General features: G+C 48.0%; 1 protein-coding gene across 6 annotated transcripts in view; it reads right to left on the bottom strand.

Moving 5' to 3' along the window:
• The window catches only part of AFAP1L2 (actin filament associated protein 1 like 2), a 113,083-nt gene extending 87,864 nt beyond the window's left edge, over positions 1-25,219 (bottom strand). For 2 of the 6 annotated variants that reach the window (XM_017543856.2, XM_037743991.1), the window contains exons 1-2: positions 24,901-25,197; positions 19,149-19,202 (exon numbers count right to left, since the gene is read on the bottom strand). In XM_017543856.2, coding sequence (XP_017399345.1) covers positions 19,149-19,202; positions 24,901-24,916 — 70 coding nt within the window. In that variant the 5' untranslated portion in view covers positions 24,917-25,197. Of the gene's footprint in view, positions 1-19,148; positions 19,203-24,900 lie in introns of all 6 variants that reach the window. The other 4 variants (XM_017543858.2, XM_037743992.1, XM_017543859.2 and 1 more) reach the window with 3 other exon arrangements.
• Between the last annotated feature and the right edge of the window lie 511 nt (positions 25,220-25,730).

Genomic DNA, 25,730 nt, shown 5'->3' with positions numbered 1-25,730 from the left:
GGGCATGGTGGCGCGTGCCTGTAATCCCAGCTACTCAGGAGGCTGAGGCAGGAGAATTGCCTGAACCTAGGAGGCGGAGGTTGCGGTGAGCCGAGACTGCACCATTGCACTCCAGCCTGGGTAACAGGAGTGAAACTCTGTCTAAAAAAAAAAAAAAAAAAAAGGAAATAGTCTGTCACCTTCACAAATGATGAAACATAGATTACCATATGACCCAACAATTTCACTCTTAGGTGTGTACGTATGTATATGCACGTGTGTGTGTGTGTGTGTGTGTGCATCTCACACCCAAGAAAAATGAAAGCATATATCCATTCAAAAACTTGTACACGAATGGTTACAGCAGCATAGCAGCATTATTCATTATTCATAATAGCCAAAAAGTAGAAACAACCCAAATTTCCATCAACAGATTAATGAATAAATAAGAGGTGTTATATCCATGCATACCTATACAACAGAATATTGTTAAGCCATGAAAAGCAATGAAATACTGATACAGGTTTCAACTTGGATTGCACCTTGAAAATATTATGCCAAGTCAAAGAAGTCTGTCACAAGAGCCTACATAGTATATGATTCCATTCAAATGAAAGTTCAGAATAGGGAAATCTGTAGGGACAGAAAGTAGATTAGTGGTTGCTTAGGGATGAGGATGAGGAGAGGAAAATGTAAGGATGAAGAGGTGATCACTAAAAGGTACAAGATTTCTTTCTGAGATGATGAAAATGTTCTGAAATTGGCTGTGGTGATGGTTGCATATGTCCATGAATATACCAAAAGCCATTGAATTTTACACTTTAAAAGGGTGAATTGTATGGTATATGAATTAACATCTCAATAAAGCTGTTCTTTAAAAACACAAAGAAAACACAGGAGATTTTTTAAAGTATAATTCTAGGGAAAGATTTTCTAAGGATAAGCAAAACCCAGAGCCATAAAGGGAAATAAATTTGACCACAAAATAATTTTTTAAAAACCCTATTTCAGAAAAAAAGGAAACATAAAACAAGTAAAAAGATAAGAAACTGAAGAAATATTTGCAACTCCTACCCAAAGGGTTAATTTCCTTCACACATAAAAACTTCTAAAAAATTAAAAGACCCAGAGTCCAACGACAACAAAAGATAATGCATATGAACAGAGTATACACACATACACACACAGAGCTCTTAAACATACAGAAAGAGGTTCCATTTCACTCATAAAAAAAAAAAAAAGAAGTACAAATTAACAGGAAGAGATCCCATAAAGAGATAGCTTTGCCCCTTCTGCGGGGCAAAGATGACTAAGTTTGATTACATTTTGTTGATGAAAGTTTGGGGAAACATACACTTTGCTGATGAGAGTGAAAAAGGACGCAACCTCTCCAGAAAGCAATTTGGTAACATCTTTGCAAACTGTAAACACACATATCCTTCAATCCAGCAATTCTATTCTGAGATTTTATGCTACAGATATTTTTCATATGTCTGCAATAACCTACATGCAAGAAGAGTCATGGTGGCACTGTTTGTCATAGCAAAGGATTGGGGCAAAACGTAAATGCCCAGTGATTATATGAACTGGTGATCGCCATATAAAGGAAAGACAGAGGAGACGTGCAAAGAACACAGCAGCGAATCTACCAGGAATGAGCTCTGAGATATAGCCTTGACTTAAGGAAGAAGGTCAACCCTCACTTATACGTGAGAGCTAAAGAAGTTGATCATGTGGACATAGAGAATAGAGGGACAGATACCAGAAACCGGGAAGGGTGGGTAGAAGAACAAGAAGGACGAAGAGAGGGTGGTTAATGAGTACAAACATACATTAAGAGAAGAAATATGTTCTAATGTTCAATAGCACTATAGGGTGACTAAATTTAGCAATGATATTATGTGATTTTTTTTTTTTTTTTTTTTTNTCTGACACCCAGGCTGGAGTGCAGTGGTGTGATCTCAGCTCACTGCAACCTCTGCCTCCCGAGTAGCTGGGACTACAGGCATGCACCACCACGGCCAGCTAATATTTGTATTTTTAGTAGAGACGGGGTTTCACCATGTTGGGCAAGATGTTCTTGATCTCTTGACCTCGTGATCCACCAGCCTCAGCCTCCCAAAGTGCTGGGATTACAGGCGTGAACCACTGCACCCACCCTATTATGTATATTTCAAAGTAACTAGAAGAAAGGACTTCAAAGGATACCAACACATAAAAATGATAAACACTTCAGGTGATGGATACCCCAAATACCCTGACCAGATCATTACACATTCTATGCATGCAACACTTACATGTATTCCATAAATACATAAATTATTATACAGCAAGGAAAAAGGAAAAAAAGATCAACATTATGCTTTGTTTGGGGGAAAGAAAAGAAAGTTGTACGTACATGGCTGCTTCTATGTGGACAATGTTTTGAAAGATGCATGAAAATCTGGGGCAGTGTTTGCCTCTGGCAATGGCAAGTGAATGAACTAGGCTCTGAGGGGCTTCCTTTTTGCTGTGCTCTGTCGATTTTTGGATCTTTTTACCATAGGGGTTGGAAAGAAGGAACGGGAAAAAGACATGGACAGGAGGGGAGAAAAATGAGGAAGGGAAGGAAAGATGGAAGGGAGGGGATAAAGGAAGGGTGAAGAGAGGGAAGGAAAAGAAAAGAGAGAGAGGAAAGGGGCTTTTTTATTATTGCAGAGAGAAAAAAAGACCTGGAGAATATGACATATCCCTGACAGATATTATCATGGAGTGTGGAACTCTAAGGATTTTCATATTCTATGTTACAAATTTCTGCCACATATGCAGATTTTATAATAAGCATGTATGACTTTGCCATAAAAATATAGATGTAAAATTACTACACTGAACTCCTTACAGAGTGAAATGGCAATTTGAAATGTGTAGTTGTTGTTTATGCTATTTCAAATTATTTAAAATAACTCCATCTGAAAAACCAAAAACAACAACAAGAAGAGGAGAAAGGAAAGCTGAGTTTTACCCCCTTGGGTCCCACCAACTTGGAAACTGACCCTTTCTCTTTGCCCTGGAAAGCTGGGGAGACATAACCAGGGATGAGAATGGAAGCAGAGCTGGGTGGAGGTGGGGACTGCCAACGTGTGGCCTGGAGGCTCACAGAGACGCTCCCTGTCTCTTCCTGAATCCTCAGTCTATCTCAGTCTTCCCCTCGCACCTCCAACCTCCTCACAGGAAGAACGAAGCAGGTCCCGCGTTCGGGTCCTGGCCCTGGTGCTTCTCCCTTGGCCCCAGCACCTTTGTCCATTCAATGACAATGGATGTGACAACCTGGTCTGCCCTAAAAGGACTGGACCCTCTCAAACTCCATGATCCAGTGACAACTGCAGAGGGTTTTACAGATATGTCGAGAGGAGGAGCCATCATCCCATAAGGAAACTTCCAGAAGACAGTATGTGAGAGGTACCATCATTCACTCTGAATATTCAGGGCCTTTCATGGCAGCCATGAATCCCATCCTTGCCTCAGCCCCTGTCTTTAGCTGCGCCCTCTCCACGGCTGGCTGCTTGGCCTTCCTGGCTTCATCAATGGCATCTTGTCTGTCATCCCGACCCCGCTCCAAGTGATGAACCAACTTCACTGGGTGCGTCTGCTGCAAGCTCTCTGAGAAGGGCCATTGTTCCCCCCACACTTGTCCAAAGCCTCCATTTAGGGTGGCTGTGAGCGTGGATGGAGGACATTCATCACCCGGAACACTTGCCAACAAATGAGAGACAGCTGTTGGGCCCGAATGGCGTGTGGCTGAATGTTGCCTGGGGTGAGATTTACTTTTTGAGTGAGAACAACTTCACTTATTTTTCCTTCCAAATGTTAAGAAACAGGAAAAATACTCACCTTCCTCTGCCAAGCCAGAGTCCAAGGCCATACCCCAAGCACACAGCATGTCAAGCCCATGGGGAGCCTAGCAGCACCGCTTAGACAACTACCTCCAGAAAGAGGAGCGAGCCACAGCCTAGCCCACCGCCTGCTGGGGGCTGTGCCCTGTGGCCAGGGACCACGCCTCGCCTCCCGTGATCCTCCACATGCCCACAGCAGTCCGGGGCCCACACACTCAGTGGGGACTTCCAATGGCTTTAAGCCTGGTTGAGAAGGGCAGATGGAAAACTCAACAGAAGCTCCTGGGAATGATCAGGAACACAGCAGATGCCCACCTGTGTGCCAAACACTCTGCTGCACGTTGTAGGAGCTGTCGAACTAGATGTGGGGACAAGACAGAGATACCAGGAACAGAGACTCACAGAGGCCAGGGGCATGAAGTACTGACTGAGCCCCGTATGGAGTCTAAGCAGCAGGGGCCAGAGGTGACGAGCCAGGGCTGGCTTGCAGGAGAAGGCAGCAGGGAGTGAATGTGGGTGTGACTGGATACGTGGAGGGATGGGAGCAGCTCCCTCATATGAGAAACAGTATGAGCAAAGGCCTAGCTGCACCAGCAGGGACAGGACACGGAGACAGTGGGGCTGGAAGCCAGGCACACGGAGAAGCCCCATTTCAGGAAAGGCTATTTCATCAGGCCAGGGCTCCCTTCAGAGAGAGCCACAGAGTCCCAAGCTCAGCTGTGAGTGATGCTGAAGCATCTTCCTCCCCATCCTAAAGGAATGCGTCAAGATGGCTTCACTGCAGCGGGAGGACTTGACATCCTGCTTAACGTCATATCCAAACATGGCTGCAGGCCAGGGATGAAGCCATCTGAGGATGGAGGTCATGTCCAGCTTGATCAAGCTACACCAGGCAGCAGAGTATGCCTGAGAGTCAGATAGAGCTGGGTTTGGATGCTGCCAGGTTGGCCGTGGGTTTTGCTGGGGTTGCCTCTGGCCTGCCTCAGTGTCCAGCCTCAATATCTTCTATCCTCAGAATCACGACAATGGCATTTACTGCTGGGTGCCTGCCTCCCTGCCGCCACGCCCCATTATGATTTCACCAGCCTGTAATAAAATGAAAGTATCTGACAGAAAAGCCTTGGGAAGCCTTTGATTAACGTTCTTAACTCAGCCTAGCTCAGGCAAACAAGTTCCAGCATTCCAGGAAACATCTCCCTGTGCAAAGCAATGGCAAGAATGTCAGCGAAAGATTCTAAAATGCTTTTCCTATTGGATCCCTTCCAGGTGTTCAGCCACTCCAGGGAGGCTACAGGTACCTAGTGGGGGGTGAGAGTTGAACAGTTCAGGTTCTCACCACCACCTCTCAGGAGTCCCTGGGGATTCACTGAGACGAACAGTAGAAAATGTTCAAGGAAGGGAGGAGAAGCCAGAGTGTGGTCACTACCAGATGTGGGCAGCCAGAGTCTGAAAACCCACCTCCTATGGGAGTGTAAATCAGTTCGACCATTGTGGAAGACAGTGTGGCAATTTCTCAAAGATCTAGAAATAGAAATGCCATTTGATCCAGCAATCCCATTACTGGGCATATACCCAAAGGATTATAAACCATTCTATTATAAAGACACATGCACACGTATGTTCATGTGGCACTGTTTACAATAGCAAAGATTGGAACCAACCCAAATGCCCATCAATGATAGACTGGATAAAGGAAATGTGGCACATATACACTGTGGAATAGTATACAGCCATAAAAAAGGATGAGTTCATGTCCTTTGCAGGGACATGGATAAATATGGAAACCATCATTCTCAGCAAACTGACACAAGAACAGAAAACCAAACACTGCATGTTCTCACTCATAAGTGGGTATTGAACAATGAGAACACATGGACACGAGGAGGGAAACATCACACACTCGGGTCTGTTGGGGGGTAGGGGGCTAGGGGAGGGAGAGCAAGGGGTGGGGAGATTGGGGAGGGATAACATTAGGAGAAATATCTAATGTAGGTGACAGGGAGGATGGAGGCAGCAAACCACCATGACATTTATATATCTATGTAACAATCCTGCACAATCTACACATGTACCCCAGAAGTTAGTTCACAGCGCGCACACACACACACACACACACACACACACACACACACACACAGAAAGCCTACCTTCTGGTAGTAACAGCTTCCAAGTCAGTTGCTGTGAGACAGGTAAGTTAAGGTCCCAGGCCCTCCTTCGGTGACCTCATGGAGAAAATGTCTATCGTAGGACTTCTGACACCTTTAATGGGATATTTGTGAGGCGAAATGAGGGAAAGGATGGAACATACTTTGAAATAAAGAGGAAAAAGAGCGGGGCAGGTGGTGTGCACCTGTATTCCCAACTACTCAAGAGGCCGAGGTGGGAGGATCTCTTGAGCCCAGGAGGCCAAGGCCGCAGTGAGCTATGATTGCACCACTGCACTCCAACCTGGGCAACAGAGCAAAATCCTGTCTCTAAAAAAAAAAAAAAAAAAAAAAAAAAAAAAAAAAAAAAAAACAATCTCAAAAAAAAAAAAAAAAAAAAAAAAAAGGAAAAGGCACTGGCCTTACTTATTACTTCTAATAACCACTCTTGATTGTGATGCCCTGCTTAATGTTAACAAAGCAGCAGCAGCTGCAAAGCAGGGAAGATGAAGAGAATCAGGGCTGATGGGTGGGGGCTCTTGGCAAAGACAGTGCTAGAAGTCAGGAGAGGTGAGATGAATGTGTTCCAAGCAGCCCTGCCCTGCTCAGGCACAGCCGGAACTGCACCTGCTCCACACCAGCTGCCAGGAGGCTCAGGGGCTCCTTAGGCCCAGCAGGCCCTCCTGGCCAGGCTCATGAAGCAGCAGCCAGGGAGTGACTGAGCAAGGCACACCCAGCTGCAGCACCTAGGGCACACACACATATCCCCAGGCAGATGTCCTTCTAGAGTTGCAACTCATGCTGAGGCCATGTGGGCCTCGGTTCTGGGACGGCTAGGGGCTTACCAGCCCCCATGCTTTGCAAAATGAGGACACTTCCATTGCAGACAGGCACCCTGGCATGGAAGAGTCCATTCCCTGCAGGACTGGAATGAACTTCACCGGCCTGACTGAATTCCTTATTGAGTCTTTGCTTCCCTGTCCACGTGATCCTGTGTCTAATTGCTCATCTCATCAGCCAATCTCAAACACAGTTCCACCCAGCCCTGGGTCTCCACAGCCAGGAGAGTCTGCCTTCTGGCCATAAATACTTCAGAACTGATAATTGGTCAGGAACAAATTACCAATAGCTACGGTAGCACCGCAGGCTTCCCTTAGCCTGCAATTAGAACTCCTGATGCAACGGTAGAGAGTCATCTTATACATTTGTTCAGTGATTTCCAGCTTTCAAAGCACTGTTATGCATAGTTTTTAATTGATTTTCCCATATTCTGCATTGTGAGGGAAGTGATTATTACAGATAGAGAGAACTGAGGCTCAGGTGATCAAAGACTAATGTTTTCCACACAGATGGGGTCAGAGACAAGAAACAGCTCTCCATGATTTAGCTTCCCCTGTCCCACATACAACCTAATGGCAGCAATACTAAAAGCAAAGGCTATAGGCATCAGAAATAAACATGGCAGACCCATGGCGCATTCAGCCAACGCCTTGTTTCACCACTGGCTAGCACTATAGGCTCCAACTGTGTGCGGAACCTACTGCCAATCTAAGTGTGAAATTTCACTCTAACCTTACAGATCTCCAAGGAAGAAGGTATCAGCCTCTTTCAGATAAAGAAACTGAGGTTCAGAAAGAGTAAGCGATTGCTCAAGGTTGCAATGGCCAAGCCTGATATGAACCAGATCTGCATGAAGCTACGCCCTGCAACTTTCAAAGAGTATTATATTTCCTCCCACTAAACATAGACCTCAGACAGTCTAAACAGTGGGGGATGACGCATTTATGCCTCATGGAAGGAAGCACTTGGAAGACTCTGGGTTAAGTCAGGGATCCAAAAGCCCCTTTCTTTCCTTGGTTTTACCTGGTGGGAAAGACACAGGACCACATTTCAAGGATCTCAGGCAATTTTCCTACCCCTACCCCCAGCAAGTATGAGCATCTTTCATGCCCTCTCTCACCCCAGGGCCCCGTTCAGTGAAAAGTGGACAACTGCAATAGGTTTGTAGCACCTTGACCTCTTGGGAAACGGATGAAGGAGGACGTTATTTTAAGATATGCTCACATTTTTCCTGTGGAAAAAAGATGGATCCAAGGGGGTCTACCTGGAGGTGACTTCCCCACTTGGAAGGGACAGTGGCCGCTCAGATGGGTGGCAGGGAAGCCCAGTTTCACTGCATCAAAGCTCCCTCACACCAGCCCGCTCTCCCACTTCATCTCTCCACCCTCCCTCTCAATGACAACCCGCTCTCAGCCCCTCATGAACACACACACATGCATGCACACACATACACACACAGGCACACACACCATTCTAGCTTGGGATGGCCTCAGAACCTTTGCAATTGCCACTGCCTGGGCCTGGTTCTCCACATGGCAGGCTCCTCTTTGCTGAGATCTCAACCCAAATGTCCCCCAGGCTCATGCTGGACATCACACCCCACCATCACCAAGCTACTACCATATCCTGCTTTCTTTTTCACGTGACTCATTACTCTCCGGAATTCACCTGCTTTAGAACTTTGTTTGCATGTTTGTGGTCTGCTTTCCTCTGCTGGGATACAAGCCCCATCAGGACAGAGGCCTCGTCAGTACCACGTCCGGCCTATCTCTGCACTGAGACAATGCTTGGCACAAAGTAAAGCTCAGAAAATGCTCATTGTGCAAATACCTGGATAGCCCCCCATGCAAACGGGAGAATTAAGGACATCAGCGCATTCATTACAAAATCGCACAGCCTTTGAACTGGAAAGGACCCTGGGGCTGATACATGAGCTTGAGAAAACAAATGAAGATTTCTATTGTCCCCTCACTTAAGATATCAATAGTCCAAGGGACCCAGGAATTGGAAATGCAGGTGCAGAGACATGAGCAGAAACTGAGCACTGTCAGTAAAGGATGGACAGGCTGGATGAAGAACAGCTAGAAGGAAGAGACATCAGTAAACAACATCCAGAGTATGAGAAAGAACGATGGGAAAACTGACACCACCAGAGCAACCTCGGGTTATTTCTGTGTTCTGGAAGACTTAAGCTTTAGTTACTGGCTTTACATGCAATTGGAGTTGCTGCCGGTATCCTAAGCCCACACCCCAAAGAGTTAGCTCTTCTCCTGCCCACAATTGCAAGACCTCAGGCAGCATCAGGTCCTGCCTCTGGGTCCCAGGCAGGACCCAATGCCAGGCAAACGGGGACATTGGTCATCTGGTCCACGTGGACCTTTGAATCTCAAAAAAGGATTTAACTAAAAGAAAGCAACTTGTATTTCAAGTAGAAATGGAAGTGATGGAACCGAAAGGATCAGGGGCCAACTCTGTCCAGATCAGATCAGCCCGGGGTGGGAAGAGGGGAGAGGGAGTGTGTCATGGTTGGATACACTGATTTTGAGTGACTCTTCTGGGTGGACAGGAGCAAAATGAATCCCCTAGCTCACAGAGTCTAGTGATCTGTGTCCAATCAATCAGGTCATAGAAAAACCTAATTTCACTGCATTTTCATTCAGCGTGATAAACATTTGGATGCTGGCTCTCAGCCATGACCTGTACTTAGCGATGTGAACCCAAAGATGACTAAGAGCTCAGGCACTCAGAATGGCTGGGGGCGACTGAAAAAATACACAGCTACAAAAAGCCAGACATCCAAAAAGCCAGCATTGTCACAGAGGAGAGTGCGTCTCCTCCCCTCTGTGGCAATGGTGGACTGCTAACCACCGCTACAGCCCTGGCAGCCAAATGCAAGCCTTGGAGTCAAACCTAAGGATGGTCTGTTATCACAGCTTCATGGGAGCTTCTCGGACAGTCCAGAAATTCCTATGAAGGAAAATGGCCTCCCCATGACTCCTCCATGGGGTGGGGGGTGGAGGGGATTCTCCTCCCCATCTTTCCACAGCACATTGCTTGAGCTTCTGGTATTGCTCTCACTATGTCAAATTCTGCTCCAAGTTAAAATTATTTATAGGCTTCTGGTATTGACAATAGGCTACAAGCAAACTCATACAGCTTCCCTTTCTCCCCATACCCCATTCTCCTCCTGCAGCAACAAAGACCTTTCCTTCTTTCTTTTTTTTTTTAATTATACTTTAAGTTCTGGGGTATAAGTGCAGAATGTGTAGGTTACATAGGTATACATGTGCCATGGTGATTTGCTCTACTTATCAACCCAAGAGCTACATTGGGTATTTCTCCTAATGCTACCCCTCCCCCCAAGCCCCTGAAAGGCCCCGGTGTGTGATGTTCCCCTCCCTGTGCCCATGTGTTCTCATTGTTCAAATCCCACTAATGAGTGAGAACATAGTGTTTGGTTTTCTGTTCTTGTGTTAGTTTGCTGAGAATGATGGTCTCCAGCTTCATCCATGTCCCCACAAAGGACATGAACTCATCTTTTTTTATGGTTGCATAGTACTCTGTGGTGTATACATGCCACATTTTCTTTATCCAGTCTATGATTGATGGGCATTTGGGTTGGTTCCAAGTCTTTGTTATTGTGAACAGTGCCACAATAAACATACACATGCTGTGTCTTTATAGTAGATCGATTTATAATCCTTTGGGTCTATACCCAGTAATGGGATTGCTGAGTCAAATGGTATTTCCAGTTCTAGATCCTTGAGAATCTAGAACTTGCCACGCTGTCTTCTACAATTTATACTCCCACCAACAGTGTAAAAGCATTCCTATTTCTCCACATCCTCTCCAGCATCTGAACAATGATGACCTAATATGCACCTTTTTGTTTGTATGTGTTTTGCTTAATGTGTACTGCTTCGTGAATTTTTAATGACTATAAATGCTATCGTCAACTGTCCTATTCTGATTCCTACCTTTTCATCAGCATTGTGTATTAAAGAGTCACCTATGCTGCCAGATGCACATTTCATCCATTGCTTCTACTGCTGGGTAATTCTCTAAGACGTGCATCTATCAGTTCACCTGTCCCCTCTCCCAAGTGACACCTAGACTACTTTCCATTCTCCACCATGACAAGTAATGCTGCAGAGATCATCCTTGACCCTGTCCCCTTACGGACTGATGCAGACATTTCTTTGCGAATTGCTAGATCGTATGGTGAGTCTTCAATACAATTAAGAAAAGTCTACCTTCCAAACTGGCTGCACTAGCCTACACTCCCTCAGCTCTGCATGAAGATCCCAGCATCCCTGGGAAAAGGTGGCATTGTGCCACCTCATATCTGCCATTCTACTGGGTGGTGGTTTTGGTTGACTTGCCTCTGATGACCAAAGGAGCCCAGGCATTTCTTCAGATGCTTGTTATCCTTCTGGCAGCTTCCTTCACCTGTAAACTCCTGTTCATACCCTTGATTCACTGTCTTTTCTATGCAGATTACTGCCTTTTCCTGGTTGATTTGCAGGAGTTCCTTGTATATCCTAAATGTTAATAGCACAGCTTTTAGACATTGTCTTTTTCTCCTTTCTGCCAGCTGCCTATTAAATTTGTCCAGGGTGTCACTCAGTGGACAGAGCCCTTAACTTTGATATAATCCAACTCTAAGAAAACCTGAGGACAGCAACCATTTCTCAATCATTCAGTTCCTGTTTCTTTCTTTCTTTTTTTTTTTTTTTTAGAAAGTGTCTCTCTCTGTAGCCCAGGCTAGAGTGAAGTGGTGAGAGCTCGGCTCACTGCAACCTCCACCTCCTGGATTCAAGCAATTCTCCTGCCTCAACCTCCCAAGTAGCTGAGATTACAGGTGTCCACCACCACATCTGGCTAATTTTTGTATTTTTAATAGAGATGGGTTTTCATCATGTTGGCCAGACTGGTCTCAAACTCCTGACCTCAAGTGATCCAACGGCCTCAGCCTCCCGAAGTACTGGGATTGCAGGTGTGAGCCACCACCCCCAACCAATTTGTGTTTCTTGACTACTCATCATATACCACACATGGGGTTAGTGCTATGAACACAAAGAATACTGTCCTTGACCCGTAAGGAACTTATAGCCTACTAGAAATGTAGACTTCCATCAACCATTGCACAGACCCAATAACCATGGCCATGAGGGTTGTGCAGGATGCAATGAAGGTTAAGGCATCCAGTGGGAGCTAGGGTCAAGGTGTCAGGGCTCCGTGAGCCTCGACAAATATGCTTACTAGGCAGCCCTAAAGTGAAAGCATTTCAAACCAATAGACTAGCACATGTGAAAGCCCAAGTTAGGGAACCACAAGGAGTCCACTATGACTGTGACAGAGCAAAGTGGGAAATGGGGCAAAGTGAAGAATGGCTGCAGAGGCTGGAAAAAATAGGAACGAGCCAGGTACAGAAAGGGCTCGACCTCCTGACTCTCCCCACAGCCACTGGCGAGCTGCCCTAGAGGCCACCTGCACTCAAGGACAGGACCTGGTTCAGGGGTCTCAGGAAATCTAGGCTTATCTTAGCTAGGATAGAAATGTATTGAAGTCTCAGAGAAACCCATAGACAGAATCCTAGAAAGAAAAGCACAGTGGCTCACACCTGTCATCCCAGCACTTTGGGAGGCTGAGGCAGGAGGATTGCTTGAAGCCAGGAGTTCAAGACCAGCCTGGTCAACACTGCAAGACCCTGCCCCTACAAAAAAAAAAAAAAATGAAAAATCAATTAGCCAGGTGTGGTAGTGTGCACCTATAAGTCTCAGCTACTTAGGAAGTTGAGTCAGAGAATTGCTTGAGCCTAGGAATCTAAGACTGCAGTGAGCCATGATAGTGCCACTGCACTCCAGTCTGGGTGACAGAACAAGACCCTGCTGAAAGAAAGGAAAAAAGAAAATAAAGAAAAAGTGTTTGTGTGCATCCAAGTTGAATGCACTATCAAGGTGGATAAGAGAGATCCCTTGGACAGGTCTTGATTGTCCTGAATGAAATCAGGACTTTCCCTCCCTGATCTCAGTTCTCAGCCACAAAATTCCCCAATTGTCAAGTGTGCGTATGTCAGAAATGTACCAAATAAAGTCATTAGTGACACCACAGAATCTTACCCAGGAACCCACCAGGAACGCTGCCAGCCAGCTGTTTCCTCCTGAATCTAAACCATTTCACACTCATAATGGTAATTTTTTAAAAAGCCACTTGGAGAGAATATTTGCTGCATGCAATGTGACCCCCTTTATCATTTTTTCCAACCAGAGAAGAAATCTATACACACAGACACATGGCAGCCAAGCCTGAAAGCATAGAGGAGGCCTGCGAGGAACTGAAGTGTCTCCACCCCAAAAGAACAAGGTCCTTCACACTCTCACTGTCTCTCTTCTAAGCTGCCTCAACCTTCCCTTGGCAGGAAAATAAATCTTGTAGGACAAGTCTTATGCTTTCAGGGCATTAGGTGAATAGCTTTAGGAAATTTCGAGAAAAACAGGTTGACTGTCATCCCACACTTCATTTCCCCCAACAAGCACGTGCCCTGATCATACCTGATACCTGCAAAGTTAATGCTTACCACTTTAAGGAGAGGAGGAAACAGCCAGGCCCCCAAGATAGGAGCACCCCATACCCTTTGAACCTACCAAAGGCATTTTCCAACACAGTCCTTGGATCACTTTTGCTCTGAGATGACTCTCAACTCTACTGCTAGGCAAAGGGAGGTAATTAAGTGCTCCAAAGTCACCAATACTCTCCTAAGGCTGCCTGCTTAGCACAAGAGGTTTTCACTCCCACACTGCCATGGTCTGCACCAGAGATGAGGCCGTAGCCAAGAAACGAGGCTGACACTGACCTGAGCCCACACTCCTGCCCTGATTAGTGAGCTCCTGTTCTCACACAGGGGAGGTGGGCTGCTGGTTTGCTCTTATCCTCAACAGCAAACATCCTCGTGGCTCCCTGCACACCTGAGGGCACTCAATGATCCACACTCTTACCTCCAGGTCAGAAAAGCAAAAACCCACAAGCTAAGAACTTCACTGGTGAATCAGAGTCCCTGAAGCCTCTTTCACCATGTGTACAGACCTGGAGGCTAGGGGCAGGGAGGGAAGTTGGGGGTGGAATGGGAGAGTGAGTCAAGCTTTGGAAGGATTTGATCTCAAAAGCAACGGCCTGAATTCTCCCTCTGAAAACAAAACAGCCTTTCCACTCTCGAGGGAACTGGTGCGTGGTGAGTTGGGAGCAACACCTGAATCCCATAACTGTTGGAGATTCGCTCCCAGCCAGAGCTGTTTATAATTACATACACCAAACCAGCCTCAGATGGGCGGGAGATGGGCGCTTGCCCACTGAGAAGCCAGGAGGTCAATGGGAAAAAATTATTTTAGTCAATGTTGAGCCTTCATGCTTGGAACTTTTATCCAAACAACGGACACATTCTCATGCTCCCCCTGGGCAGACACCAGTCCCTCCTCTGATACTCAGTTCCAGGGGACTTGGGATGGTGATGGGAGGAGCCCATATGGTGCAGGAATTTTGATTCCACCCCTTGGTGGTCAGCGAGCCACAGCACTGTTTAAGGGTCCACAGAAAGAGAATAAGCGTGCCCTTTCCTGGGATCCTAATCACTGTGACACTAGCCTGCACTATCCCAGGTGGGACTGTGGGCAAAGTCCCAGGGTTAGCAAATAACTCTGGACCTGAAGATGGGGGAAGGTACCTTTTTTTTTTTTTTTTTTGTAGCAGACCATGAGAAGTCACAACTTTTAGGGCTTGAGGAAGCAGCAGGGGGCACAATGAACAAATTCCATCAAGGCTTGCACTTCTAGGAGGGAGTAAGTCGCTGAGAATAAGCCCGTTTCACCACCCTGACTCTGAGGTCACCAGCCTCTCCTGGGGGAAGCCTGGAATTCAAGCCACAGCTATTTGAAATGAGAGCCTGAGACCACCAGAGGCCAGAGAGAGTGGGAGGGTCTGACTCTCCTCGGTGTCTTTCTGGCTTCAGGTTCTCAGTGGGAATCCCTCCTTTGGATTCAAGACCCAGGAGACCTGGAGGCCTGAATGGAAGTGGTAGAATAACAGAGTGAAAAAGTGGGAGAAAGTCAAGGAGGAAACAAAAGAAGAGGGGAAGAGAAGGAGGGAGGGAGGGAGGGAGGGAGGGAGGGAGGGAGAGATGCAGGTGCAGGAGCCAGTGTGAACCTGTGTGCCTCCAAGAGGTAGCCTGAAGCACCCATCACTCACACTTGTGATTGTGGTTTGAGATCTACCCTTCCTGCTTTGCCCCAGGCTCCTTTCAGAACATCTGGGATGTGACTGACTTGAAGCAGAGACAAGCTTCCACTGACTCCTGGGAGACATGAGCCTCACCCAGCTCAAGTACCTGCCGTTGCTCTCTCAGGAGATTTCCAGGGTCTCCAGACATCTGGAAGTGACCCAGCACAACTGTGTCACAGCCATACAGATGACCGTGCTTGACCTCCATGCACGCTATGATCCTCAGCCACAATTCCAGTAACATCAATGGTAGGGACCCCAACTCTAAAACATTCCAAAGACATGTAATTCAACTCTGCCATGTCTGTCAATGACCAGCTGCCCTGCACTGGGCATTCGAGCAGCAGGGGCCACTTCACCATCCTTTACTCTCCCCATGTGTGCAGGAAACTGCCAAGCAGAAGCTGCAGGGGACTTCTGTTAACTGTAGTACCTAATGTTGGTGTCCATCTTTAGTCAAAGAATGTGCTAGAATTGGGTGCCGCAAAAGTCCTGACAATGCAAAGGGTGGTAGGCTGTTGACCACTGTGAGCTGATAAGGAGTCTAGGATGGTAAGAGAATATTTGCCTGCAAGGAGACCCAAGACCATAAGGATGAAGAAGAGAGGGCCCCAGCCCTGATACTGGGGACACCGAGCACCCTAGCAGAGTTCCTTCCAAAAAAACCACATTAGAATTTTAGTAAATCAGCTCAATATGTTCTCTAGGACTGTGGGTATGAAATAAAAGAAGTCAGTGAAACCTCCAAACAATAAGCTCATTCAACACAATCTTTTTTTCTCCCCCCATCTGGGGACTTGAATACAGTGAACATGAATAAATCCTGTTGTGTTAAAAAACTGGGGGGGAAAATGGGGGGTGGAGGATGGAAGGAAATGGCAGGATTCCCAATTGTTGGGCTAACAGGAAGGCTAAGACAGTCCCCCAAACCCAAACAGATGCCCATGTGCCTAGGCAGCCCAGGGGAGATGGTGGCAGAGGTTTGCAACCCAGGGGAGGAAGCATCTGGAATCCCCCATTCATAAGCTCCCAGCTTCTTCCTTGCACTCAAAGCAGACGTGGGCCTAGAGACTGCCCCAAACCCGACCCTTTGTAGGTAGACCAGCCACAGGCCAGGCCTGACCCTGCATCAAGGAAATTTCACTTCAAATACACACAAAAAACACTTCCTGCCTCTCTAACATCAATGCTTTCCCCTCACAAAGCCAAGACAATTAGAACTAAGGATTGCACTGGCTATGAGTCTGTAATTCTTCCAGAACACCCTGGAACAGGTGGAAAAGACCTGCCTTTGTGGGTAACTAGTGGCTTGGATGTTTTTGCGATTTTAAAAGAGGTGTGTGTGTGTGAAATTCTCCTGTATAATTCTTGGTTGAACGTGACCTCAGCCCATGTGGTCCTCACAGATGGAAGTTCCACAGCCTTCCAGCAGGCTGTGCTTAATAGAGACGCAGCCACAGACCCAGGTCCCCAGGGTACAGAGCCAGACAAAATTCACCTGAAGAACAGGCAAATTCAACATGGGCTTTGATTAAAAAAGATAATAGGAAAACCACCAAGATCTTAAAATTCCATTAGGAGCACCAGAGTGATACTTCTTCCTTCTTGGGGACTTCCACATCCTGTACCCTGGCCCGGTGCGGTGATGACTAGTAATTCTGCCCTTGCATGAAAAGGCTTCTCCCTGTCTAGAGATAAGAGGACTGACTCCTTACATCAAATGGGACTGGGTGTGTTATTTAGATAAATCATGGGTTCTTCCCCCTCAAAATCAATCCTAGCTAGCACAGACAAGCAGGACTGCCAAAAACAAAAAGTCAACCAGGAAATAATTACGGTACAGACTTGAGTACTCAGTTCTAATACAATAACTTTATTGGTGGAAAAAAAAAAGACTTGCAGACAGGCTGCCAAAGTCAGTACATTAGATCCATGTGTGGGTAGAGCAGAGTTCCCAGGGTGGGAACCTGAGTCTAATGCTCTGATACTCCACGATCCTCCTGGACCCGTCGGCTGCCTGGCCTTTAGTGGAGCTGCCTTTCCCTTTTCTCTAAACGAAGGGAGAGCTTCCACTATCACACTGATTGTGACTAATGAAAAAGTCTCTGGCATTTAGGATGTCATCAGGCATGAGATTTCTCACCCTCTTCTGCTATGTACACCTCCAGAACCATTGCAGACACACCCACACCAAGACTCAGTTGCTATTTACAACCTGTGATCACCAACCTTGACCTTGATCCTTCATCTTATACCACAGCATCACAACTGCTAGAGTGTTTTTAAAAGCTTTATTTAGGTATAATTTACACACAGAAAAAAAGCCCTGTTAACTACACAGTTCTGAATTGTGGCAAGTATATATGGCTGTGTGACCACTACTGAAATAAAGACATTGAATATCTCTATCATTCCAAAAATTTCCCACATGCCCTATGTGGCTCACGCCTTCCCCCAGTCCCAGTTCTTACAACTACTGATCTGTTTCCCTATAGTTTTGCCTTTCCCAGAAAGTTATATAAATAGGATCATTCAGCGTGTAAGCTTTTGAATCCTGAATAGTGGTATGCTTCTTTTGCTTAGCATACTGGTGTGTATCACTAGTGGTAAGTTACGATCTGCCAGTTTTTAAGCCTTGGACTTTTGCTTTCTTGTCAAAGAGACAAAATAATTGGCTCTAGCTCATCTGTGCTATGAAGAAATCAAACTCTTGATTCAGAAGCTTTTACTAAAGCGTAGGTCCGGTAATAGGGCAACTCACCATCTCAGTTTGCCCAGGACTAAGGGGTTTCCTGGGACACCGACTTTCAGTGGTAAAACCAGGACAGTCCCAAACAAACAGGGAAGGCTGGTCATTCAATTTGGGAAAGCCACCGCCAAAGGTAGGTCCACACATTCACCCAGCTTGGATTCTCCCTGGTGCTTGGTGGTTGCTCTCTCTGAGCTAACAGCTGACTAGCCTGTCTTGGTTTTCTCTCCAGCGGAAGGCCGATTTGCAGTGTGCTGGGGCTGAGCTTCCGTATAAGCTCACCACAGTCCACCAGGACTATATCTGCCTTTGAAGTCCTGTGAGGAGCTCCAGGAAGTGAGAAGAGAACTCAGGGGTCAGCTTAGAAAACATCAGAAAAGAGCTTCTATTGGCATGGGTGCCTCTCCCACTCCTCCCTAATACTAAGCTCCCCTGAGGGATGTGCTATCCGTGTTCCCTGGCCTCATCGTGGTTTTGCAGCTGTCCAATACAACGCATCCAGTGGGAGGCAGGCTCCTCCTCTCTTTCTACACATTCTCCCTTCTCTCCCCTTAATGCAGTTTGTGGTTAGTTTGTGTTTTGAAATTAACTGGGGAGAATATGAGAGTCAAGTGATAGAAAATTAGTAAAGGGCTCAAAGCTACTATTTGATTTTAAGGGTCTCTCCTATATGGACTTATTGAGACATCAGAAAAAAGTCAGGCAGGACCAGGATGTGGCTCTGCACATAAGGAATGAGCAATTCCTTGCCTATCCCTTTCTCCACTGACATGAAGAATACACAGATGCTACCTCTGAGAAGCTAGGATGCCTAGAGGCTGGGAAGCCCTGACTTAGACCTCCCAACAGCATTGAAAAGTACGCAGTGGGCAGAGCCCAAATGAACTGGGAGAGGGCAGGAACTGGTGGGATCAGAACCACATACCAGAGGTTTCTGGGTATCTGCTCCCCTGCATTAATTTACCATTCCCTTTCTCAAAGTCTTTACCAAGAGCTCTCACAAGTTATTCCACCAAGCGGCCTGCAAGATAGATTAGTAATCATTATCCTCACTCATACGGATGAGGAAACAAGGCTCAGAAAGATTAATTGACTTGCCCAAGGTCGCATAGCAAGTTAGTGGCAAAAGCCAGATTAGAACCCTGAGCCCCTGAGTGCCCAGGCCACCGCCCAGCTCCATGATCCCCCTCGACCATCCACCCAGAGCATGGGCGGAGCCAGGTCTGCACCCTCGGGAGCCCTGGTCGCCAGGTGAGCTGCTGCAGAGGGCACAGAGAGGCTCATACTCACATGCAGAAACCTGCCGGATCCTTCTCTGTACCACCAGACAGCAACACCCCTGTGCTGGAACAGACAGAAATAAGGCTCAAGTCGGGAAAGCCAAGGGTGGCCACTGTGGGCTTTCATCTCCATTTCTGGAATTTGCCTTTGAGATTTTGCTTCATTTCTTTTTGGGAACCAGGCCTGTTCTCCAGAACTAGAGCATGGGAGAATATGTGATCTCTCTGCCTGGAATGTGTTCATTCCCCCATTCCCCAATCATGTCCCAGACACCTACTATGCAGCTGGCAGTGTGCCAGGGGCTGGAGAGAGGCATAAGAAGAGGAAAGACAAAGTCCCTGTCTTGAAGGAGTTCAGCCTGGCAGGGAAACAAACATAGACACGGACAATTATTAGACAATGTGAAATTAATTCCACAAATATTTGTTGCACACCTGCGATGTGCTAGGCATTAATGAGGTTAACCCAAGAGTAATGAGGGCACACAGTGGGAGTCGGAGAGGCTTCCTGGTTGAAGAGACATGTGAGCTAGGTCCTGAAGATCGAGGAGTTTAATTGAGCAGCTAGTCCCTTCCTAGCTGAAGGACAACTGATAAGGAATGAATCTGAAATGCTTTGAGTACTTCTTTCCTAAATAAATCCTGAAGAGGAATTCTACCCTTTAGAGACTCAGTTCTTAGGGATATTATATTCTATTTCTGACTGTGTGAACTGTTGCTTAATCTCTGTAGGCCTCAGTTGACCTATCTCTCAAATGGGAGTGAATAATGCTCTGTGTTTCAGAGGGTGGCTCTGGGGTCAATGAAGAATTTTTGGAGGCATGGTCACACAAAAGTCCTTGAGAAACAAATTCCGCACATGGCCTATGGTATTCTCTTTCCCACTGAGTCTGCTGCACTCCAGCTCTCAACAGGAAATTGGTTTTATTTATAAAAATCACAATCCTAAACTGACCTTTGCTGGGCTACCCACCCACATTCCCTCCCTCCCCTCACTCTCCTCCCCAAGACACATCCTCCCTCCACAGTTTCCTCAGTGACCACAGAACTAGCATCGAAGAGCCATTGGGAAGTCAGATAGAGGAACACTACGAAGACTAGAGGTTATTTTCCAGATGGGGAAACTGAGGCCTGGAGAGCTCAGCAATTTGCCCACGGAAATGGAACCCATGGGTCTCCAGGTTCCTGAGCTGCTACTTTCCATTGCACCATGGCTGCCTTCATGTCTCAGCCAGGGCTCTGCACAGAACAAGCCATTCTCCCTTAGCTTGGGGAAAGTCTGTCTTCTCTGAATGACAGAAGCCTTTAAAGAAACATTTCCCATTATTAAAGGGAATTGGAAGGAAACTAGCACAGCTTCCTCAGCTTTGAAGCTCTTTGGCCCTTCCCGGCCCTTTAATTGTGCTGGAACCAGCCCAGCTCCCAGAGCTCCCACCCCTCAGATGAGAGGAAGGGCCCAAAGCAGAATTGGCCTTTCAGCACCAAAAGTGACCTCTCAGAATTTCTGTTTCAGACCATTTCATTGCCACATCATCCAAGGCTCCCACGCAACTTCAAAGTCAGGGAGCTCAGGGTCAAGTACAAGGAGCAAACCCTGAGCTTAGGATTTTAAGCACCACAGTTGACATCGTTTTTAAGCAACATTCCCATAGCCTTTTAAAGCCTCTAATAGCTGAAGGTGATTACAGCAGATTTCTGCAGGTATTACAAGATTTGGTTAAGGCACATCATGTGGGTATGGGGAAGGGGGCTATCCCTTTCACCCCACACTTGCTCTTACTTTTCCAGGTAAGGAAAGTGTATATACAATTACTGATCTTTTTGCTATTTTGACATTTCATTTTTTTAAAAAAGGAAACTTGGTTCCCAACTTTGGCTGCACATTGGAATCACCTGAAGACCTTTAAAAAATACAATGCCCAAGCTGTGCCCTAGACCAGTTCAATCAGAATGTCTTGGGTGGGGCCTTTACATCCATATTTTTGAAACCTCTGCAGATGATTCCAGGCACAGCAAAGGTTTAGAACTGCTGCCTTAGGTACAACTTAGGTAGGAAAAAACTCTGAGTTTGTAGGCATTAACGATTCCTGAAAGTAGCATGCCCATCTCTTTTAACTTGCTTTTCTTTTTCAGACCTTCCCTCACCACAGATCTCAGGATTCCCATACAAGCTTTGAAGTATTTTACTGGCTTCTTTGTAGTTCATATTTTCCTCCAGCGCCCTACAGCTAAGTGGGGGGACTGGATGATCAGATTCAGAAACAAAAGAACACAGACAAAGAACGATTACACTTTGAACCAATTACTGTGATCAAAATTGAAGCTGAATATCTCAACCAGGCCCATCTGTAGCCAAGTGTGATGCAATTTCAGGAAGCTTCGGCATGGATGTTCCAAGCACAATCCACAGATAGTAGGTCAGTCACATTTGGCCCAGACTCACTCACCAGCTGGGAGAGCAGTTAGAACCAGAATACGTGACCACACTGGATGAGTTCAGCCAATGGGCTCATGCACAGCAATAAAAGGATGCCCTTATGAGAGTCATAAATATGTAAACACGTAAGGATGGGAACCTTCTCAAGCACCCTGTAGGACTTGGCCCCACATCCTGACATTTGCAAGAGTCTTACTGCTTATACAACACCAAAGAGATTCATATACAAGACACAGCCACTTTACCATCGCTATTTATGGCAACTCTCATAAAAGCACCATCTCTCTAGGAAGGGATTCCCACATACTCCATGATCCCTTATTTTTGCTTGGGCGAGCCATGGCTATCTAGCAGAAATCTTGGAAGAGACAGGGAAGAAAGTCTGGAAGTGTCTCTGCATTAGACATAGGGTGATATTCCAACCACCCGTCAGCTCCAGACCTCTCTTTCTTCCTGCAAGACAATGGAAAATCCACTCAGAGCCTAAAAATGAAAGGATATTTTTGGAGGATGTACAATATATAACAAGCAGGCTAAGGAACATGGCAAGACAATTTCTCCTACATGAACTGCTTTATAAGATTTGCATATTAGAGAAAACATTTTGAGACTCTGAAGACAGCCACAAGGCATTTCCACCTACCTAGGAGAGGGAGAGCTCAAAATTGGAAATACAGAAACAGAATGAAGAGGCATTTAAATAACACATTTAAAAAGTGTCACACATAATAAGAATTTTTCTTTACAGTTTTTACTTAGGTTCTAAGAGCCCAAGTAAATAAACCTTGCTTTTTCTATTTAACTTTGTTGTTTAAACCGCTATACCTAGTTATTCTAATAACTTTAAAAAAGTGCCCCTATCTCCCACAAGCCAGACTATTGATTTTAGTCAATTACACTGACTAGACACCCCAGCTTTGCAAGTCAGGGAGTTAGAAGGCACCCCAGAGGCCAACACTTCCAGTCAGACTCAACTCAAGGCCTGAATTCCCAGAGAGGGTCCCTCCCAATGGGCCGAGGGTCCTCGGTCAGGGAGGGAGTGCAAAGGGCCCTGTTACCAGGAGCTGGACTGTGGCTTCCTCAGTAAGTGCGCATTCAGTCATTCAAGCACAAAACTGACATGATCCCAGCAGAGATGGGCTTCATTTTGCACAGATGAACTTTTCCATTTAAAGGGTGTTCAAAGTGCAACTCATCTGCCTCTCAGGGAAATGGGGAATTCTATATCCTGGGGCTGCAGGAATCCCCAAATTCCTCAGTGAAAGGTGTAGTAAACATATTAGCAGCATGACACGAGTGAGACAAAATAAAGATGTTTCTCATGAATCAAACACCGGAATTTGAGTTGGATTAGCCTCTGAAACACAGGTAATTCTCAAGTTTACCCACTTACCACTCTGTCTGATTTACTGCAAAATGATGAGGCAGATACATGTGTTACCAAAAACATAAACACCCTGAACTGGAAACTAAGTTTCTTTCAGTTGGCAAAAAGCCCCTAACTGATCCTCTTCCAGGATGGGAGGATTTAAAGCTCCTGAGAGAGAAAGATAACTAAGAAGACTTTCATCAGGTCAAGGGCCAAGTCAAAAGCTGTCAGTACAAAAGCCTTCTGAGAACAACTGGACATTTGGGAAGAAGACCCCAAGTGTGATCTGCCCTGATTTAGAGAGATTAATATGCTGATTTGAGAAAGTAGCTTGCAACCTACAGCTAACACCACCCCCCCACACATACACATACCCTAGCTTTGCAAGTCAGGGAGCTGGAAGGCACCCCAGAGGCCAACACTTCCGGTAGGCTCAACTCAAGGCCTGAATTCCCAGAGAGGGTCCCTCCCAAAGGGCGGAGGGCCCCCGGTGGAGGAGGGAGTGCAAATTGCCCTGTTACCAGGAGCTGCACTGTGGCTTCCTCAAGTGCCCCAGACAGCGTAAGTGCGCATTCAGTCATTCAAGCACAAAACTGACGTGATCCCAGCAGAATCTGAGACCAAGAAAATCACTGAGTTAGAAATTCGAGAGAGGCTTCAGGAAGGGTTCGCAGAAAGAAATCAAAGGTGGCCAACTCCTCTGACCCTGTCCCCCTCCTCAACCCCCCACCCCCCATCCCCCACCCCCCGCGGGCTCCCTGCTGTCAGCAAAGCCCCTTCCTGAATCTGTGAAGCTCTGCCTGGGACTTGGATCTTTCGTCTTCAACAGTAACCGGGCGAACCAGATGAGGAAAGGCAATAGGAAAGTGAAAGACGGGACTGCTGCCGGGAATGAGGCCGGTCCCAACAGGTCCCTTTATGTCAGTTGCAGGGATCAGGGCCCGCCGGGAGTGAGATTCCTTGGGAATCTGAGCGTTCTCTTTTTATTACTCTCTCCCAGGGGAAAACAAATATAGAAGCAGCATTTCCTCTCGCAGGTTTGGCGGAGACCGCTCCAGCACCAGAGAAGGCAAGAGGCTTTTCTAAAGGGAAGGGGTCTGCGGGGGAGGGAGGAGGGGGGAGCGCCCGCACTCCCTGTACTCCCTTTTCAAAAGAACGGCAATGGAGACTTGTAGGCCAGCTCCCAGCCTCCGAGTGCGGGTGCTAAGCTGAGCACTGGGGGCATCCAGGACGGCCCGCCCACCAGGGTTTGGAGGAGATCCTGGCCACCGCCAAACCCAAAGCTCGCCCAGCTGCGCACTGAGCTAAGCCCAGCGGCCGGGACGCCTCCAGGAGCTCCACCTGCCGGGCACTCCATTCGGCCCCCAACCCTCGCATCTCTCCTTTCTTAGGGTGGGGGAGCAGAGAAGGGGTTGGAGAGAAACGGCGACCCGAAGTGCTGGACGTATGGGGAGACCCGACCTAGCCCGGAGCGGGTCTGCGCGCCCACTCTACTGTCCAAGCGCTTTGCCCAGAGCAGGAAGCCCCCAGCCCGGCGGGCGCCAGGGCGAAAGGACCCAACAGCCCGCCCCTTTGCCCCCAGCAGCTCGGCACGGTTCCCACGTTCTTCGGGGGTTCCTCGGCCCCAGGCATCTCTCCCGCGCGGCGGGACTGAGGGTGGAGTGCGGCGCCGGGCGCACCCCCTCTCCTGCAACAGGTGAGAAGCCCCGCCACGCCCCCCCACTGACGACCCCCTCCTTCAGCGCCCGGGAGGATCAAAGGGCTCGGGCCGCGGCCACCACCTAGGAGCCCACCCGCCTGTTCTTCGGCGCTACTGTCGCCCCCTCCTCCGCCCAGGTCCCGGCTGGGCCAGCTCTGCTCAACCCGAGTCCGAGCCAGACCAGCCCTAGCCCTGCCCTCCGCGGTGCTGGGCGAAATGGAACGGGTGCGCGCCGCGCGGGGACCCGGTGCACTCACCTTTGTACCGCTCCATCGGAGCCACGGAGTGCGCTCCTCGCCGCTCGGCTCCGGCGCTGCTCTCCCGGCTGTCGGCTCCGCGCCCAGGCCGCCGCGCTGGCCCCTCCCCGTGAGGTCACGCTCGCGGCCGGACCTCCTGGCCGGGCCGCCGCGCCCCGGGTCTTGGGACAAGGCCCCTGCCAGGGCGCGCCCCACACGCCCCTGTCCCGGCGCTGGAGAACTCCGGCCCGCTGGGGCTGACCGTCGGCGCTGGAGTCGGTGGGCACCCTCGGCCCCGCTCGCCGCCCCCGGCCGCCTGGCACTCCCTTCACGTTCCGGCTCCGGGGGCGGCGGGAGGGAGTGAGACTGGGACGTTCCCAAACTCTGGGGGAGGCTCCGGGGGGCCGGGCTTGGGTGGGACTCCAAGACTGTCCGCCCCCGCCAACCCCACCCCTCCACCCCGCTGCAAACCCAATGCCTGGAGGGGGAGACTCAGGTCCCAGCTAGGAGGTCCAGACTGGCTTAGAGCGCCTCCCGCTTGACTCCCGAGCCAGCGCGCTTTGGCCCTAAGCCTTCCTGGAGGGGCGACTAAGGTAGGGGTGGGGGCAACCAAGCCTGCTCCGTGTTCCTCGGGGATTACTCCCACTCTCTGGGAACCTCTCTGGGCAGCCGCTGCCGATCGCGCACACTTTAGGGTGTGTGAAAACATCCACTTGCTGCCTTCTACCAGTATTTCCAGGGCCAACGCCACAAGTTGGGGAGCGCCGTTTCCAGGGTGCCCAGGTAACCTGACTGCCTTGGAGGTGTGGCGCCTGTTCCAGAAGGAAGCTCGACGGTGACTCTGACTCTCC

This window comes from Cebus imitator, unplaced genomic scaffold (genome assembly GCF_001604975.1).
Source record: "Cebus imitator isolate Cc_AM_T3 unplaced genomic scaffold, Cebus_imitator-1.0 Scaffold161, whole genome shotgun sequence".
Taxonomy (NCBI): domain Eukaryota; kingdom Metazoa; phylum Chordata; class Mammalia; order Primates; family Cebidae; genus Cebus; species Cebus imitator.
This window is presented reverse-complemented; position numbering and strand designations above follow the sequence as displayed.